Source organism: Acartia tonsa, chromosome 4 (assembly GCF_053477335.1).
Source record: "Acartia tonsa isolate MP-2025a chromosome 4, ASM5347733v1, whole genome shotgun sequence".
Lineage (NCBI taxonomy): Eukaryota > Metazoa > Arthropoda > Copepoda > Calanoida > Acartiidae > Acartia > Acartia tonsa.
Window position 1 is genome coordinate 25,604,653 of NC_137263.1, and position 19,098 is coordinate 25,623,750.

A 19,098-nucleotide genomic window follows, 5' to 3' on the forward strand; every position below is an offset into this window, starting at 1 on the left:
AATTGAACAATACTACAAAATACAAGTATGTTGCACCTTCTCTTTTGCTCTGTACCCTATAAGGTTTTTAGAGTAGGTTTCGTGATTTTCCTAGAATTGTTGCCCAGAAAGACTATCCTTTGTCCTTGCAATCTACCAAGTGTTTAATTAATAACATTAAAAAATAAGGATATAAGCATTTTTAAAAATCAATTTTCTGCTAAACAAGACAAAACATTTTGTATATTTTTATTGTGGGGGTTTTGGACATTCTCTAAATATCTAAGACCAGGGTTTGGAAGCCGCAGTCAGTACTGCTTTGGGGAGCATTAGTCCTGAAGCTCAACTTTTTTCTCAGTTACAGCCTTGCTGTAGAAAGCGTGTCTGTCGAGCCATTTTTAAGGATTACGGTTAAATAGCATCCCTATGAACTTATAATATTGTAGAAATCAAGGTTTTGAAAAGAAATTTTAAATTCTTTGAATATTATAGATTTTAAATGGAATTCATTCCACTTGCCTCTTGCTTATCGACATATTCTTAGAAAATGTAAAAATCTTTCTTCCTTCCTTTTCTACTGGGTCTACAAGGAATGGGTGAAGTGTTATTGAAATGCTGTTTTTTTCTTCAAAATATACATATAATTTTTATATGGTTATTAGGTATTATCCTCTTAGGAAATTTTTCTCAAAATTTGACATTTTTTATACCCCTCCCCCCCAGAAAAACGGCTTCCTGGCCTGCCTAGCCTTGAGCGCTCGGCCCCCTAGCCTACCTAGCCGCGGGCGCTCGGCCCCCTAGCCATATAACCTAACCTAGCCTAACCTAACCCAGTCATTTAGTCGGGGGGACAAAAAATTAAGAGGATAACGCCGGTTATCAAAAAAATCAAAAATTTGTGTGTAGCGTAAAATTATGTAAAGCTTGATTTTTTCTTTCATATAACTGTAAACTTTATTTAATTAAGGAACAGGTTTGATCACTCAAATGAAAGTTTTTGATTGGAATTTAACAAAATTATGATATTCTGTTTTTGAACTAGTGAAACTGTTGGAATATTTTTATAAGTGAGACTGCTCTTTTGACTACTTTATATTTTTTCCAAAATTGCTTATAATCACCCAGTTTATTTTCAATACGTCTGTCGATAATTCGATATTTTTAAATTTTAATGCAAAAGTGATTTACTCAACTACAATTAAAGATAGATGACAAATTTTATTGTACAAATTCTCAGACTATTAAGCATCTACTCACTATATGATACATTACTTCTCTCTCTCTCTCTGTCTCTCGATCAGTCTAAAGGCTAGACCCGTCAACCTTTAGAGCCATTTCTTCTCCCAATATTACTTATTGATTTTATATTTTGATGTTGTGATCCTTCTCTTCCTGTATCCACTTACCTTGATATCATTATGAGTGATGCCATGAGAGTGCAGATAACTTTAAATGAAACATGAAATTATTTGTCAAAAGTTTGAAAACAAACAAGCAAGTATACATACAAATGTAGGAATTCTTTTAAAATATTCAATACCAGATCATTATGAAATATACGCAGTTTAAAGTGTACTGAGTTAATTATCATAGGTTATCCGCGTTTTAAACAAGCTGCACCACAGCAGCCTGCCAGATTTTGGACCATTTTTAGCCGCACCAGACTAGCTGCTTCCGCAATTTTTCTAAAATTCGCAAATCTTTCACTAATTCATTGCCCCAGCCGACAAATACAAGGAAAAAAAATCGGTGTTATATTTTATGAAATATACGCAGTTTAAAGTGTACTGAGTTAATTATCATAGGTTATCCGCGTTTTAAACAAGCTGCACCACAGCAGCCTGCCAGATTTTGGACCATTTTTAGCCGCACCAGACTAGCTGCTTCCGCAATTTTTCTAAAATTCGCAAATCTTTCACTAATTCATTGCCCCAGCCGACAAATACAAGGAAAAAAAATCGGTGTTATATTTTATTTAAGACTAACCAACATACTTTGGTCCCACTTTCAACAAAAATGTTTGGATGTTTTTGCTTACATTTATATAAATATTTCTTTTACTTTTATGCATTTATGTTACTCAGTACATACGTGCATTAAAAAGTTAAGCTTTATTCTGTTTCATCTTTTTTTCCTGATAGCTGAGAGAATCTGAAAATATTGGAACATATAAGCTCTTAGAACAAGGATTTTCAATCTCATATGTTCAGTATTTTATTCCTGCTTTTATTATATACGAAGCTTAATAATAGCGACTGCGCCCATACCATCTAGGAAATAGCAAATAGAAAAAGTAGAAAAATATAAACTATCCCAAATATATCTAAAATTCGATAGCTTAAACAATCTGGGGATCTATGTGATGCTTCCATTATATGGAGAACTCAATCGATTAAGTGTTATCGAAATCTTAGGCTACAGACAACAAAAATCCTATTACTAATTATATAATATGACTACCAATGTGTGGTTATCATTACTTCTAAAATCGAAACTTTTATTTTTGAGCTTGTACACATTAGGTAAAAAGAGACAATATATGTGCAAACCTATCCTTTATGAATTACTAAAAAGCGATTCCTAAGACGATGTTGCAAGCTTTCTGATTTCAAAGTAGAACGATGTCTGTCTGTCCGTCTGTCTGTCCGTCTGAAGCTTAAGATCTCGGTAACCACTGAACCGATCGGATTCTACTCTTCAAAGATTATACCTACTGGTCCTGTGGTGGTTTTAGGCTATTTTCTTCGGGGATGGACACCCCCAACCCCCAAAAAATGAAAAAAATCCCCCCCCCCTTTTAAAAAAAAAATTATTTAAAATTAGTGGTGGAGTGGGGCCTTCTTATCAGGTACTTAATTTTCTTTTTTATTATTTAAAAATTTGTGGGGGCATCTCCAGAGGTATTTTTTTTCTTTAATTAACTCTTGGGGCAAAGCCCCTAGAGGCTATGGGCGAAGCTGCTAATTTATTTTAAAGCATCAATTTTGATGAAAGTATCGCTCCTCTATACCTATTACCGGTTGTTTGTTTCATGAATTTAGATTTTAGCATGTTATAATCCTTGTTTTAAAGAAAAATAGAAAATTTGTACTCCAAAGAAACCATTACTGTACAAACAAATAAAAGCTTATTCACTAGATTACTATGTTTTAATTTTTTTCCATTACCTTTTTTCATTTAACATAAAAAAGATGGGTTTCTTTCAAGATTTTTTATGCATTGCATTTGTTAGTTGAGTGTGTATATGTGTATCTGCCTGTACAGAGTGATCTAACCGCCAGATTACAATACCTATGCAGATTTACTTCCCAGTGAATCTTCATATAAATCCTGAGTCTTTTTCGCTAAATGGTGTGGTGAAGCTACAAGTCATGTAAAAGGAAATGAAACTTTTAACCTGCACAAATATTTGTCGTGTTTCATCTTCTTTGATTCTTCCAATATCCTTAATGGGCATTATTTATTAATTTGAAAGAGAAACAAGTATTTTCCCTAATATACACATAAAATTTTGAAATGAAAATTTCTAGTTTGAAATAGATAGGTTGATTAAATTTCTTCGAAGACTGTTGGTCCTCCAAGTTGACGGCTAGGGATTAGAATAACACATTGTGTTATTTATTTACTTAGTGTTTACGGTGTTTCCCCACAAAGTGCAGATCGAGATAAATTTTTGGATCTACTGCAGTTCACGGTAAAATATTGCTGGTAACGAATATTGCTAAAAATCTATGAATTTAAAAGGCTGCTAGCTGCCAAACGGCTGAACGTACAGAAAATGCACGCACACTGTTTTAAGTGGCATAAGAAGGCTTACAAATAATCTGGAATAGCCATAAATCAATAATTCATGATTATCTTGCAGTGCAGAGAAATGCGCGAAAAAGGCCTATTTTACGCGTTTTTTTCTTCAGTGAAGCTTTCCCTGTGCATCATTGGATCTTGGCTATTCCAGATTATTTGTAGGCCTTCTTATACCGCTTAAAATGGTGTGCGGGTATGATCTGTACGTTCAGCCGTTTGGCAGCTAGCAGCCTTTAAAATTCATATATTTTTAGCAATATTCGTTACCAGCAATATTTTACCGTGAACTGCAGTAGATCCAAATTTTTTAAATAAATTACAATTAAAACGAGAGGAGGGGGGAGGTTCTTATGCTAATTTCTGCGGGGGATCCTAATCCTACAGGGCCTCTACACGCAGTGTTGGGCTACCCAGTAGAAAACACCACGTTGTCATTCTGTAAATTTCTCCGCCTTAAAAGCAAGCACTCAAACATCTTAGGGGAGACAAATTATGGGAAACAAAATTCTTCTTGTCCTATATTTTCCTTACACTGCACTTAACATATAAATAATTACACATATCCTATTATATAAAGTAGTAAGCGTTTTTTGTCTGTCCCGAAGGATCTCGCTAACCGCTGAACCGATATTGTTCTCCTTTACAGTGAAGCTTCTTATAGGTCCTGGGAAGGTTTTAAACTATTTTTGGGGAGGGTGTCTTCACACCCCTCCCCCCCAAAAAATATTTTATTTTACACTTTTGAAACTCAAATTTAAAATGGAATGAGGTCGACTTTTCCCCCTCCTACCTTAAGTACCCCTAAAGGCTTCTAGGGGCGTAGCCGCTAGTGGGGGTATATAGACGTACCATTGAATTTGAATAAATAAAGAATTTTACCCATAAATGTTTAAACATTTAATCCAACAATTAAATAAATACATCACCCCTTGTGTTACATGTTCATAAAAAAAGCAAATGTTCAAATATGACAATATATAAAAAATGACTGAAATATTAGTTAAAGAAATGTAATGTAATATTTTTACCACTTATTTTGAAAGGAATACTCCCCCCCCCCCTCATAAGTTAACAAAACTGCAGTCGCACCCGTAACAAACTGAACTGATTCGAGAAATCTATTCATCTTAGAGGAGGAATCGGCCACTATAAGCCCCAGTCAGCCACAAACAATTTCTGAAACGGTAAGACAAACTGACACTAACACTTGTTTAGTGTCAGAACTGAATATTCAGAATATAAATGTTTAAATGTCGAAGCAAAATTGTAAGTAAAATTGTTGAAAAACTGCTTGATACAGAGTAATGTTTATGGACATACTTACATTTTTAAGGACTTGATTATAGAGTTGCTTCGCTTATAATATTGTACTTTGTTGTCCCAGGAATCAGTATACCAAAAATCAGATCAATCGGATTATTAGATCACATAAAAATTTGTTGTTAAAAAAGTAAAAAATCAACATGTTTAAAATGGACGTACGGACATTCTGGTAATTATTATAGAGTTGCTAACTACTTCAGGAATCACCATGCAAAGTTTGAAATCAATAGGACAATTCTAACATGCCTAAATTAGCGAAAAAAGCTATCCGTTACGGACTGACGGACGGATGGACGTACGTACGGACCGACCCTAATTATAGAAAAGCTTCGCTTTTAAAAAACTTTCTTATTTTGTGGGATTAAAAAATTTTTTATTCTTTTTTACCTGAATATACTGATACAGAAGAATTCCAGGCAAATATTCCAGGATTAACAAGAAATGTTCAGTATTCTGATACAAGTTAAATACCTTAATAGTAAATAAAATATATCTTTTTGCATTACATACTTTTGACATACAAGAAATAAAAAAGAAAACGGTTGCCTAAAAGTCACACATATTTTCATAAAAATGCAAAAAGGATTCTAAAGTAACAATGATACTTATAGAGTAGCTACGCATCTATGAACACTATGTAAACCATATTGTTAAATGTAGACATATCAAGTAGTAGCAGAGGCACGGACATGGTTATTTACTAAGTATATTTGCGATAACTTTTATTTAATGAAATCTTCCAATTTTTAACATGTACAAAACGGCCTGCTTAATTGCTTCAAGATCCATGTCAGATCTATATAGGAAATAAATGTCTATAAACGAGCTCAAGTTTTCCAAGGAATAGTTGTTTAAAACTCAAGTGCTCCAATAATCCATAATAAACTCTCATTGCCCAGAACGATAAGACCCATTATTTTACTTTATTAAAAATAAATTCTTTTTTTTAATTTCATGTTGCTATTTACCTTATATCAATGTATTTAACTTAAAATCATAAAAAAGAAAATTTAAATTTATAAAATAATAAATGTAAGAAAACTCTGTTTTAAAAGAATTCGATTGTGGCGACACTTTGTGTGTTCAAATATTAAACTAAAATTGTAATCATCATCATTAACCCTTTGGTGATGGTAATGTAAAGAAAAAATATAATTTAAAAAATCTTTTTAAAATCATTTAGATTATTAAATATTTACTTTCTTTTAGATAGTAATGCCGGGTGAGGAAAATAGATTTATTGAGAAATAGTTATGCATATAGAAAACTAGCCAATAGGGAGATAATTATATCGAGCCAACTCTAGTTAAGCTATATAAGTTGGAAAGAATTTTAATGTATATAATAGATTTAAAATCTGCATGAAATTTTAAGTTTTTTTTTATAAAATTCGTTTTTTGTATAATTCTTTATCTAAAAGCGCAAATACAATTTAAGTTAACTAATTCATCTGTGATTGGTGGGTTGAAAACAATCTGCGCTCTGATTGGAGAAGCTTAAGTTTCGTACATCATTCAACCAATTAGAGCTCAGGTAGCTTCCAATCCACCTATCCTATTGGTCAAAATTAATTAAATTAAATTGTATTTCTTCTTTTAAATAAAGAATTATATAAAAAACTAATTTTATAAAAAAAAATTCTTAAAATTTTATGCAGATTTCAAATCTATTATATACATTAAAATTCTTTCCAACTTATATAGCTTAATGGTTATACAACTTTAATTCAAGTTGAAACATTGAATAAATTGAAGATTCTGATAGCGTGAAGTCGGCCCTTGATTTCAATTTTTTATTCTTTATCTGATGGTCCTACGTAGATTCCATTTAGTGTGCATTCTAAATGTATTACAGTCTTTTTATTGACTGTTAAACTAGATGATTTGTTATGGGGTAAGGAAAGAAAAATCTAATATACTTAAAATAAGTAATCAATCTAACTCTCTGAAAACTGGTCCCTCTTCCTTTGTTGAGGAAAAGAACAAAAATGAATTTGTATATTTAAACTTTTCCTCGAAAGTTTTTCTTGGAACAAAGCCTATGTGCAAAAAGTTTTGTGTTTATTAGACGTAAAGGGAGTAAGATAACAAATTATACAAGGAAAAGAGTTTAGAATATTGATTCTATAATGTATAACAACTTGCGGTTGTGCCCCTAGTATCTAAGGTATTATACTGCGGCATAAGAATAGTCTAGAACCATCCTAAGATTTAAATCTAAAAATGAAAAATCTTTGAAACTTCACTCAAAAGGAGAACTCAATCGGTTCAGACTGATATTCGGGTATAGTCCCTTTCGTAATAACGCCTCTTAAGGGGCGTTTCGTCGTATTTTTAAATTAGCTTTTCCCCTATTTTTAGCCCCTGTGGGGGGGGGGGGCTCTAACCCTGCGGAGCTATCACCTAACCCAACTTAACCTAACCTAAAATAACCTATGAAAACAAATATGAAAATATTAGGAGGCGTTGCCACGAAAGGGACTATGCCCAAAAATTACTTTGCTATATAATAGGATTTCCAACAAAATTCATAAATATCATACTTCTAACATAATACTGACGAACTTTATTATGTAATACATACATATATACTTATTGCCCGTAGGACAGTCAGAAAGACATAGTACGGGAGAAGCTGAATTATAGAGATGGTACATTTGAATTATAATTGAACCTGTACTATGTTGGGATGATTTAGCTTTGAAAGAATAAACCATTCATCGGGAAAATCATCAGTTTCTTTGGCCTAATTAGTTCAATAGATATTATATTATATTGGTAAGGAAACAAGGACGATTAGTTGCAAAAAAATAAGTCATATTTTTAGCTTATTTTCAGCTACTTTGCAACTCTCTCATGTAAGGGGGCAGGGGCTAAAGGAACCAGGAAATTCTGAATAATATTTGCTTTATATTTGAATGAAATAATTTTTTCAAAATATGTAGGAATATCTTCTTTATTTTTGATTATCAAATAATAAAATCATTCTCTTTGACTTTTGTGTTTTGTTTTTTCATTTTCCTTATTATGAATTAAACAAGTATGACAACATCCATAAAAGAGAAGCTCTGTAATCAAACGAAATGACAAGCAAATATCAACACCTGTATAGTAGAGCGTCAGAACTTAATAAGCAGAAAATACATTAATATTTTATATTAAGTTAAAATAAAATTGAATGTAATACTATTTAAGACATACTTGCATTTTTGGAACTTTAATATAGAGATGGTTCGCTTCTTGCATTGTACAATGTGGTCTTAGGAATCATTATTCAAAAAATAGATGAATGGGAAATTAATATAAAAATTATATGACATCAAAAATTTAATTTGTAATTGAAGATATGAAAAACCCAATTTAAAACTTTAATGAACAAATCCATGCATTCATATTCTGTATACAAGTTGTTTAAAAAGATAAATAAAACTTTATAATAACTTTTCTCGTATTCATTCGAATCCGGTGGATAGGAACCGGTTCTCATCCATACGAAAAAACTATGTCTAGCATCGTATTATATCCAGCTTTCTACGAATATAGAAATGTACAATCATAAGATTAAAACCAGTTTTTTTAGCCGGTGCCTCCGGCACCTCGGGGCTAAAAAAACTAGTTTTAATCTCATATATGTACTTTCTATATCCGCGGAAAGCCGTTTATAATACGATGCGAGAAATAACTATTCTTGGTTGACGTAAATTTACATTTCTTCATTATAAGTATTAGAAGTGCGCACAGGAATGTCTCTAAGTACATCGTATTCTTTTGTTTGCTCTCTTCAATATTCATGCTGTATGTGTGAATCAAGGGCCTGATATAGCCTCATAGTGTATTATTTTAACCCTCTAGAATGATGCAGTGTTGTCCAGACTCGAACCCAACATCATCTTGACCGACCAGATAAATTACACTTATGCTAAAGGTTTTTATATACTTACTTTCTTTTGTAAATGTTTCCATTTCCATATCTTGGATTTTTCCACAATTTTTGCAGCAAATGCTTTACCCTGTAAAAACATACGTAGATAAAGTTCAACTGCAAATGGATTGCCTTCTTTCTTCCCTATTTTCCGAAGTTGTACAGCAAATAACCAACTATTGCAAACACTATTTCAGCTATATCATCATATATCAGACTTATTATACATTCGAAATTTTAATTTTTCAAATTTTGACTTTTTTTGGAAGTTTGCAGCTTTTCTAGCTAGTAATAAATATTGAGATAGCATGAGGGTGCTAGGTACGTAATCGGCACCTAATATTCAGCTGACCTATATAACAAATATCATATAAGACTTACAATGAATTTTTAGTATCAAAGTTACTCTACAAGTCACTATTTGCATGTAATAATAATATTTTCACCGTACTCTAAATAGCTTCAAATCCGCCCTGGGCAAATTCCAGGAAAAGGGTATTTTCAAACCGACATGTCCAGCCGTTCATGAGATCTTAGTGTTTTAGCTTTACTTTGAAGATATGGGTTTAGGAAACTTTCAGAATATTACTTGTATAGTAGAATCATCAGGAAAGGAAGGGTACAGTAAAATACAGGTACTCAAAGTTTACAACCAAGTTATCTTAATCGTTGCCTTAAAAACCTTATTGAATTTTTATTTCTTGGTTACAAACTAACTAACTTTTAATCAATAATCAATGGGGTAATTTTGTTTATCATTATGGGTCATCATCATCGCCATTTATCTCTTCTTTCTAGAGCATAGGCCACGCACAATGGTTCTCCATTTATCTTTGAATTGGGCCTCAGTAGAGGCTTCACTGAAAGATGAAAAATTCTTTTTACTCAGTTCTTCAAGGAATTCCCTCCTCCAGGTTGTTTTTGGTCTACCTGGTTTCCTTTTTCCTGTGAAGGGGTCCCAAGTCAAGGCTTGATAGGTTAAATCATCATGCCCTTTCCTGAGAGTGTGCCCCAACCATCTCCATTTTCTCTGTTTTATTGTCAGTTTGATGTCTGACATATCACTGCGCTCTAAAAGCTCAGCATTTGTGATCTTGTTTGGCCAAAAGATCTTGTGGATTCTCCTAAGACATTTGTTGACATATGTCTGAAGCTTGGAGACCACTGCTGTGTTTAGGAACCAAGTTTCGGCCCCATACAGCAAAACAGACAGAACATTTGACTTGAAAAGTCTTAACTTGGTCTTTATGGAGATGTTGTTGGAATTCCAAATTTTGTTCAAGCTGGCAAAGGCTGTTCTAGATTTGTTAATTCTAGCTTTAACATCTGTCAAAGTGCCTCCAGCTTCATCAATTTTACTTCCAAGATACTCAAAGCAGTTAACATCCTCAAGAATTTGGTTTCCAATAGTTATTGGTTCTTGGGAGTTTGCATTTAATCTGAGTATTTTAGTTTTTGGAACATTTATTTCAAGTCCAACTTTCTTGGAAGTTTCAGCTATCATGTTAGTCCTTCTTTGCATTTGACTTCTATTGCTTGTTAACAAAGCAATATCATCAGCAAAGTCCAGATCTCCCAAATATTTGGGATTGCCAAATAACTGCCAGCGAATGCCATCATTGCTTTCACAGTTCTTCATGATCCAGTCAATGGCAAGGAGGAAAAGGAAGGGAGAGAGAAGGCATCCTTGTCTGACACCTGTTACAATCTCAAAAAAGGTTGATAGTTTACCTTTATACATAACATTTCCACCTCCTTTATGATAGATAGCTTTAATGATATTGATTATCTTTTCTGGAATGCCATAGTGACGGCAGATTTTCCAGAGTGATTTCCTGTCTAAAGAATCAAATGCTTTTTTGTAGTCAATAAAGTTTACAAAAAGCTCAGAGTTCCATTCCTTGGATTGCTCTATGATGATTCTTAGAGAGGTTATCTGATCAATAGTGGAACGGTTTGGTCTAAATCCAGCCTGATTAGGTCTTAGCTTTTCATTAACCTTCTTCTTTATTCTATTAAGAAGAATCTTACTAAGGATACGGCCAGGTACTGAGAGAAGCATTATCCCTCTGTAGTTTCCACATTGGGTCAAGTCTCCTTTTTTGGCCAGTATTGAGATATGTCCATTTTTCCAGTCCTCTGGGCATAACTCATCATTCCATATCTTAGTGATCAAAGGTAGGAATGCCTCAGCAGATGTGTCTAGGTCTGCTTTCATGACCTCAGCTGGGATGTTATCAGGTCCTGCGGCCTTGTTATTTTTCAAACTTTTAATGGCCTCTTTGATTTCCAATAGATTTGGCGCTCGACAGTCAATGTCAAGTGCATCTGAGGGTGGAATCTCAGTTTCTTCCTCTGGAACTGGAAGATTCAGCAGTTCAGTGAAATGTTCTGCCCATCTATTTAGAATATCCTCATCAGTTTTAAGGAGTGAACCATCCTTGTCCCTGATGTGTGATCCTGATTTGTGTACTTTGCCTGCAATGCTCTTAGTAATCTCATAGACATCTTTCATTCTATTTTGATTAGCAGCATTTTCTGCTTGCAAGGCAAGGTTTTCCAAGTGTTCTTTTTTGTCAATTCTGACACTTTTTTGGATTTCCCTGCTGAGCCTTTTATACAGGTCTTTATCTTCTGGAGAGTTTCTAGAGAGTGTCTTTTGTCTTACCTCTCTTCTTTGATCCATGAGATCAATGGATCTTTGAGTGATCCACGGCTTTTGGTTAGCCTTTTTGAAACCTAATTTTTCTTGGCTGGTATCATTATAAACTTTTTTGATACCTTGCCAAATATCTTCCACTCCATCTTCCTCTTGAAGAGTCAGCAACTCAAATCTATTCTTTAGAGTGAGCTTAAACTCTTGCAACTTTTCAGAGTTTTGGAGGGTTGTTAAATTATATTTCTTCCTGGGGTTAGGCTTTGTGTCCTGTTTTTTAAATCTAAGCCGAACTTTAGAAGATAGAAGATAATGGTCTGAATTAACATCAGGTCCTCTTTCAACCCTGACATCAAGGAGAGAACCTTTAAAGCGTCTAGATATACATATGTGGTCTATCTGGTTAAAGGTTCTTTGATCTGGTGATCTCCAGGTGGCAGTATGAATCTTTTTGTGTTTAAAGATGGTTCCACCAATGACAAGTTTGTTTTCAGTACAAAAACTTACAAGTCTATCACCATTGTCATTTTCCTTGCCATTACTTAAGCCTAGGCCATATCTGCCCATAACTTCTTCTAAATTCTCATTATTACTCCCCACTTGAGCATTGAAATCTCCTAGGAGCATGGTCAGATCCTTTTCTTTATGACCATTTTTAAATACAGAGTCAAGCTGGTCATAAAATTCGTTTTTAACCTCTGTATTTGCTTGTTCTGTAGGAGCATATGCTACTATAATTCTCAGTTTGATGTTTTTAACTGAGGATTTGAAATAAGCCTCCATAATTCTAGGACCATGGGGTTGCCAACTGATCATGGCCTGCTCTGCTTGCTTGGTCAGCATAAGAGCCACCCCTTGATTATGGCCTAGATCCTCATTCATATGACCTGAGTATAGTATTTTCAAGCCAGAATGATGTTTAAACTCTCCATTGTTTGTCCACCTTGATTCGGTGATAGCCAGGATGTCAACCTTGGCTTTTAGCATTTCTCGGCAAATGTTTTCTGTCTGGCCTGACTGAAACATTGTCCGAACATTCCAGGTGCAAATTTTTGCTGGTCTGCGGGAATTCAGAATCATCCGCCTGACTGGTCCGTTAGTGGTTTCCCAGCCAAACATCATATTGTTGTTTCCAACCTCTACTTCGTTCCCGAGCCCAAAGTTAAATTGGTTTTTACTTTGTGCGGGTTGAACATAAGCAGGTTTTTTCTAGGGAGGGATTGTTAGCCCCACCCAAACCCCCTGGACTGGGGGGAAGTGACCAGAATTCAGTCTGGCATCTACCCTGGGACCTTTCCAGCACAGTAGGGCTCTTCTGGTGTAGCTGCCAGGGTCATTGATGCACGGTGCAGGATGGACGGCGTGCACGTATCTGGTCTCCCATCCCATTATTATGGGTGATGTATTTTAATTTATCGTCTACTATCTTATCCCATAGAACAATGAAGAAACCAATTTTAGAATTTTTTTTAGATATGGGCTGGTTGCAAGTTATTTTGAAATAGGCTTTTTGGTTCCTGATCCCTCTATTCATGACCTTTTCTGAAAACACCATGAAGCCATATTTCAGTCAATTTTCAGTCCAAATATCCCCTCTGTCCCTGAGGCTGGTAACTAAGTTTTGTTATGTGTAAATATAAATACCTTTTTATTTTGTACTTTGATAATCCGGCCAAATCCCCCTTTTCCTATGCAGCCAGAAACTTTATAATCCTATAAATAGAAATTATTTTAATTAGCGGAGAACAGATACTCTACAACTCACTTGTCCTTTACTTTTGCTTTCATCTTTTTTTAGGCACAGTTCTTCATACTAAAGTATTTAGATGATATTGTGCATGGAATGGTTTTAGTCTTACTTGGATCTTACACAAGATTAGAATGTAGAACTATAAACTACTGTGCAAGGTGACATCTCGTAAATGAATTAGTCCAACAGTTTTATATTGGACCAGAACAGGATTTAATAGTTACGAGCTTTTTTTTTCTTCATTTTAAAATTATGAGTGAGTTAGGATGTTTAATCTATGAATGAAGTCACTAGTACACTAGTATTCTTAAAAGTTCAGTTATATGCATCCCAACTATTGTTCATTATTTATCAAAAGAAAATCTAAATTAAAAAAAATTGGAACAAAGTGTGATATAGTATTGAATTCCTAAAAATCTGAAATTGCACATAAATGAACATGTGTATCATTATATCAATGTCACAAAACTTTCTGAATTAACTGATGAAATGGGCCAGTCGTGTGTTTCTTTTTTTCAAAACTCTATCTTAATATTCGATGATTTTTTTTTATCAAGGAGAAGTGCATTTGATTTATTGCAGCGCCAAACTGTAAATTTAAAGTTGCTAGTATACCAGCGTATAATTGGATTCTTTAAATTTTGAAATTTTTTAGAAAAGAAAAATTACCTATTATCCATCGTACAAAGATAACACAAAGTTTCTTCTAATGACCGAAATAGTAATTCTTTATTTGCCTAATTCATTTACTATACCTCGTTATAATTGCTACCACTCAAGGTTTGCATATCCTTCACCAAACTCTTTATTTCATTCTCCACCTAGGGAAACAAGGATGATAAGTTTCCATATGTTGGCGCAGCAAACGCAGTTTGAGAGAAAATGTTAATAGAACATAATAAAAAGAGAAGACAAAAACGGTCATAGGTGAATATAAAATGTATTTGATTTATTATAGAAATAATTCCATATATTATATGTACTTATAGAAAGAGTTAGTGAAAAAGATAACAAGCCAATAATCTAAAGAAAGGGTTTTGGTGTAAATAGTAAATATTTTATTACACCTCCATAAAAGAGAATAATAAAAATTGGATAGATGTTAAATACACTAACACACTCTAATAACCCTGACTCTCAGAGCACTCTAGTAGCCTATACTCTAATAACCCTGACTCTCAGAGCACTCTAGTAGCCTATAATCTACGATATTAAGCATTTCAATTGGAGGAAGTGAGTCTTGGAGTCAGTCGGGGAAGCAGATACTTATAGAATGGCTACGTATCTAAAAATTGATGACATTTACCATAGATAACTACCGAGAAAATGTAGAAGCATAATACACAAAATTAAAACAACTTTAAAGAGCCAAGAAGGTTTCTTTTGATTTACATGTATTAATATACCCATCACTTGGATGTCTTATTGTATGCAGAAATGTGAGAAATATGACAACGTAGTATAAACGTAATATGGTTAAATAAAGTAGCCATAAATATAACAAAGGAATGGAAAATTTTATTCACAATAAAAAAATCTTCAAATGCAGCTAATATTTTTTTTATTGAAGAAAGGTTAAAAATATTTTAAATTTTAATACGAAGACTTACAATATACATAAATGACAGTAGTGTGATGTATAGTCCCTTTCTTCCTGACTTGAGAGCAATGTATGTATTTTGTATTTTAGCTTTGAGTTCTTGTGTCAACCGTTTCGGAGCAAGACATTGCTCTGCAACTCGGCACGAACATAAAAGTGAATACTTGCTATTATATTTAATATTATTATTGTATGTTTAACTTGTCTTGAATTAATACACTTTATTAGAATATTTAGCTGTTTGTTCTTGCTATTACTACACGTCATTTTGGCGCAGTAGTGTAGTACGAATCTACGGCTCAGATTTTCTTTTAATTGTATTATTTCTTTGCTTTAGTTTTGTTCAGGAATTTTTGGACGCCATGAAGGTGGACATTGCTTATTACAGGAAGTTGTCCCCGGTGGAGAAGGAGGTGTATATGCTCGAATTGCTGGCCTCGATGCAGGGTGATATTCAGTCCTTTAGGGATAAGCTGGATAACCTGATTAACCGAAGGGCGCCGCTGGAGACGAAGGTTCAGGAAATTAAGGATAATGTTGATACCAACAGTGCTGCGGTTACAGGATTAGCTAACAGTATGGACGATTTTGAAGCTCGAACTGCTAATGAAAAATTTTGTTTCCTTGAACAAGAAAGTTTGGTGGTGTTGCCATCACTTTCTATGGACGATTTCAAAGCTCCAATTGCTAATGAAAAATTTTGTTTCCTTGAACAAGAAAGTTTGGTGGTGTTGCCAAACAGGTTAGGGGGGGAGAGTGTATAGGTGGAGAGGACCAGGTAACAGTCAAGGAGATGGTGAACCAGGTCGAACCTCTGGAGGAGGAGAGACATGTGATGCTGGACCAGGTCGAATTCCTGGACCAGTTATGCTTGAAGAATGGAGAGATGGTGAACCAGGTCGAACCCCTGGTGAAGGAGAGATATGTGATGGTTAAGAACACCATGTCATCATCCTGTCCATTGAAGGACACCATGACACCATCCTGTCTAGTGAAGGACAACATGTGGGTGGAGGACACCAACATAATGTCCAGGGAAAGATATGTGCCGTCCTGGACATGTACTATGTTTATGGATGTTTGTTGAAAATATTTGTATGGAGAGAAGAGAAAACTTGTTGATGTGTGTACAATGGATATTATCCATTGTACATTATATCCAATGATGGGTGATGCAATATAGATTAATACTAAATGTGTTGTTTAGACTTGGTGGTTAAATGTTGCAAGTTTAGTTTGACTTATATATGACTTCTATTGTAATTGAAACGTTTTCGAATATGATGTATAAACCAAGGATATTAATATTCATATTTATTGTAATGAGGATATGATGTATAAAAACAAAGATGACAGCATCCGTAAAAACGAAGCAATGGAATGGCAGGACAAATGGACATCAACACTTGTGTAGTGTCAAAATTAAATAATCAGAATATACGCGTATAAGATTCAATGCAAAAATTGTAAGCAAATTTGTTTGTAATAAACAAGGAAGACAACATTAATAAAAGCGAAGTATTGAATGGTAGGACAAACGAACATCAACACTTGCATAGTGTCAGAACTGAATAATCTTTGTAAAAAACAAGGAAGACAACATTAACAAAAGCGAAGCATTGAATGGTAGGACAAACGAACATCAACACTTGTATAGTGTCAAAACTGAGAAAATAAGTGTATAAGAGTCGATGTAAAATTGTAAGTAAATTTGTTAAAAAAGAACTGATTGATACAGATTGATGTTTTACTTACATTTTATGAACTTGCTTATAGAGTGGCTTCGCTTGTAAACCGGCATCTACTTGTCGTTGGGTAGGTGATAGGTTTGAATCTCGGTCTGACACTGAGTCATAACTAACAAAGTTAAAAATGGTTCCTACTGCTACTATGTGAGATGTGTGACGTAAAAAGTTAAAGTGGGGGAAATGTTTTGGCCAAAACCGGTGAAACTCGTTACCATGCACAGACGTTAAAAATGGTTCTCACTGCTACTATGTCAGATACTTGAAGTAAATGAAGTAAATAGTTAGAAGTAAATAGTTAGAGTGAGGGAATGCCTTGGGCCAAAACAGACGCAATTCAATACCATGCACAGTTAAAATTTCTCGAAAAAGGTTGTGCATCTCAGAGTGTTGGTTGTCTGAAGGGTGATTGGATGCTTGACATTGTAATCATAAGTATTGTACTTTGTTGTCCCAGGAATCAATATACATCAAAACAATCGGATAATTAGATCATATAGAAATTTGTGGTCAAATCAACATGTTTACAAATGGAAGTATGGACGTCATAGAAATGATTATAGTGTTGCTACGTTTTCTAAATTGTACTTACCTGCTGCAGAAATCATCATGTAAAGTTTGGAAGCGATAGGACAATGCTGACATGTATTAATTAACGAAAAAAGCTAAAAGGATTGACGTACAGAGTGACGGAAGGACGAACGGTCGTATGGATGGGCGGACCGAATTTGATTATAGAAAAAACAAATATATTAATAACACAGGGTGGTCAATCAAATTGCACTCAAACTTGAAATTGGAACATTATGTGTTGCTAAATTTTGGATGAATCAAAATAAGTTTTTTTTAAGTTTTTGTTTAACTTAAATTTTTTGTTAAGGATACTCGATATAGAATAGTATATATTGCGATTTAGTGATGTTGATTCAGCAAAATTATTTATGAAGCTTAGAATTTCATGAAGCAAAATTGTTATAATGCATTAGATATTTGTGTGGAGCTGTCTCTCTTCATGGAGAAGGGGGGTGGGCAAAAATTTGGCAAGGAAAGTTTGCACTGTCTCTCGGAGTTGGTATGCGCAAGATGGGGTGGTGCAGAGAGGTAGCTGCAATGATGAGCAGGAGTTGGGCGTTGTATGCGCAAAAGTTGAGCTGCGCAAGAAAGTGCTCTCAGGTATAGAGAAAAATAGTTAGTTGTGCTTCAACTTTCAAGATTCTAATACATAAAAATAGTTGTGGATGATATAAGTTATTATTCAGATATTTCATAGAATAATTAGGTAAATTTTTTACTGTATTAGACTAATATATTGTATTAAGAATTATTTTTATGTTGCTCGATTATTGACAAACATTTGATTAATATTATATTTCTTAATACATTTTTAAGAAGACATGTTGAAATTTTATTTGTTAAGTGATAACATTTAAGTATGGCATCTAAAATAATTGTATTATGTTTTAGATTGGTCGAAAAGAGGAGTAGTTATGGTGGTTGAGATACAGTATTACCTGTTGGTGAGTTTTAGTTTGCTAAGATTTTCTTTTTAATGATGTTCAATATTGATATACATTTGATTAATGTTATATATACTAATACATGTTAAAGAAATTATTTTATTTTGTTGAGTGAAAATAAAATATGTATTAAATAAGTTTTGGCATCTAAAATGATTGTATTTTGTTTTAGATCGGCCGCAAGAGAAGTAGTTGGTGGTGACTGAAATCTAGTTTTGAATTTGGCCATTGTTTTGTGTTGACATTGGTATTATTTGTAGGTGAGTGATTTGTTTTGTTTTATGATATAGTTAAAAGGTGTGAGAGAGAGTGGAGGCTGGCACATGATACACTTTGCTCTGACCGATTATATGTTGAATTGTTGGTGGAGAGAGAGTGGAGGCTGGTACATGATACACTATGGTACATGACCGATTATATGTTGAATTTTATTAAAGGAGCGTTATTTATGATTGTTTAGTGATTGGGTCAGTAATATTGTGAAACATGCTATTGCTGCTGGAGAATCTGTTTATAGATTAGATGTGAAGTCTGTTGAAGTTCAGAATGCTAAACAGGAAGCTAAACAGGATTGTTTAGTGATTTGGTCAGTAATATTGTAAAACATGCTATTGCTGCTGGAGAATCTGTTTATAGATTAGATGTGAAGTCTGTTGAAGTTCAGAATGCTAAACAGGAAGCTAAACAGGAAGCTAAACAGGATGCTAAAACTGCTCTCAATAATGCGGTCAAGAAGCTTGGAGTATCACCAGGAAGGTAGATATCAAGTTCAAGGTTCCTGTATTCTCTGGCAACTATAAGGA

The 19,098-nt window shown here is 34.0% G+C and overlaps 1 protein-coding gene and 1 long non-coding RNA gene across 4 annotated transcripts in view; one reads left to right on the forward strand and one right to left on the reverse strand.

The window, feature by feature from the left end:
• Window positions 1-19,098, reverse strand: part of LOC145318278 (NUAK family SNF1-like kinase 2) — a 29,324-nt gene that overhangs the window by 6,767 nt on the left and 3,459 nt on the right. For 2 of the 3 annotated variants that reach the window (XR_013879288.1, XM_080159592.1), the window contains exons 2-9: window positions 14,189-14,254; window positions 13,328-13,396; window positions 9,047-9,115; window positions 7,780-7,851; window positions 5,494-5,577; window positions 3,377-3,424; window positions 2,114-2,130; window positions 1,386-1,425 (exon numbers count right to left, since the gene is read on the reverse strand). Coding sequence is in view for 2 of the 3 variants with exons in the window: in XM_080159592.1 (XP_080015718.1) it covers window positions 1,386-1,425; window positions 2,114-2,130; window positions 3,377-3,424; window positions 5,494-5,577; window positions 7,780-7,851; window positions 9,047-9,115; window positions 13,328-13,396; window positions 14,189-14,254 (465 nt within the window). In the remaining variant the exon portion in view is untranslated. The remainder of the gene's footprint in view (window positions 1-1,385; window positions 1,426-2,113; window positions 2,131-3,376; window positions 3,425-5,493; window positions 5,578-7,779; window positions 7,852-9,046; window positions 9,116-13,327; window positions 13,397-14,188; window positions 14,255-19,098) is intronic. The other variant, XM_080159593.1, reaches the window with a different exon arrangement.
• LOC145316561 (uncharacterized) lies at window positions 17,980-18,592 on the forward strand. The gene is made up of 3 exons (XR_013878569.1): window positions 17,980-18,057; window positions 18,243-18,295; window positions 18,468-18,592. It is a non-coding gene; the product is annotated as an uncharacterized LOC145316561 (long non-coding RNA).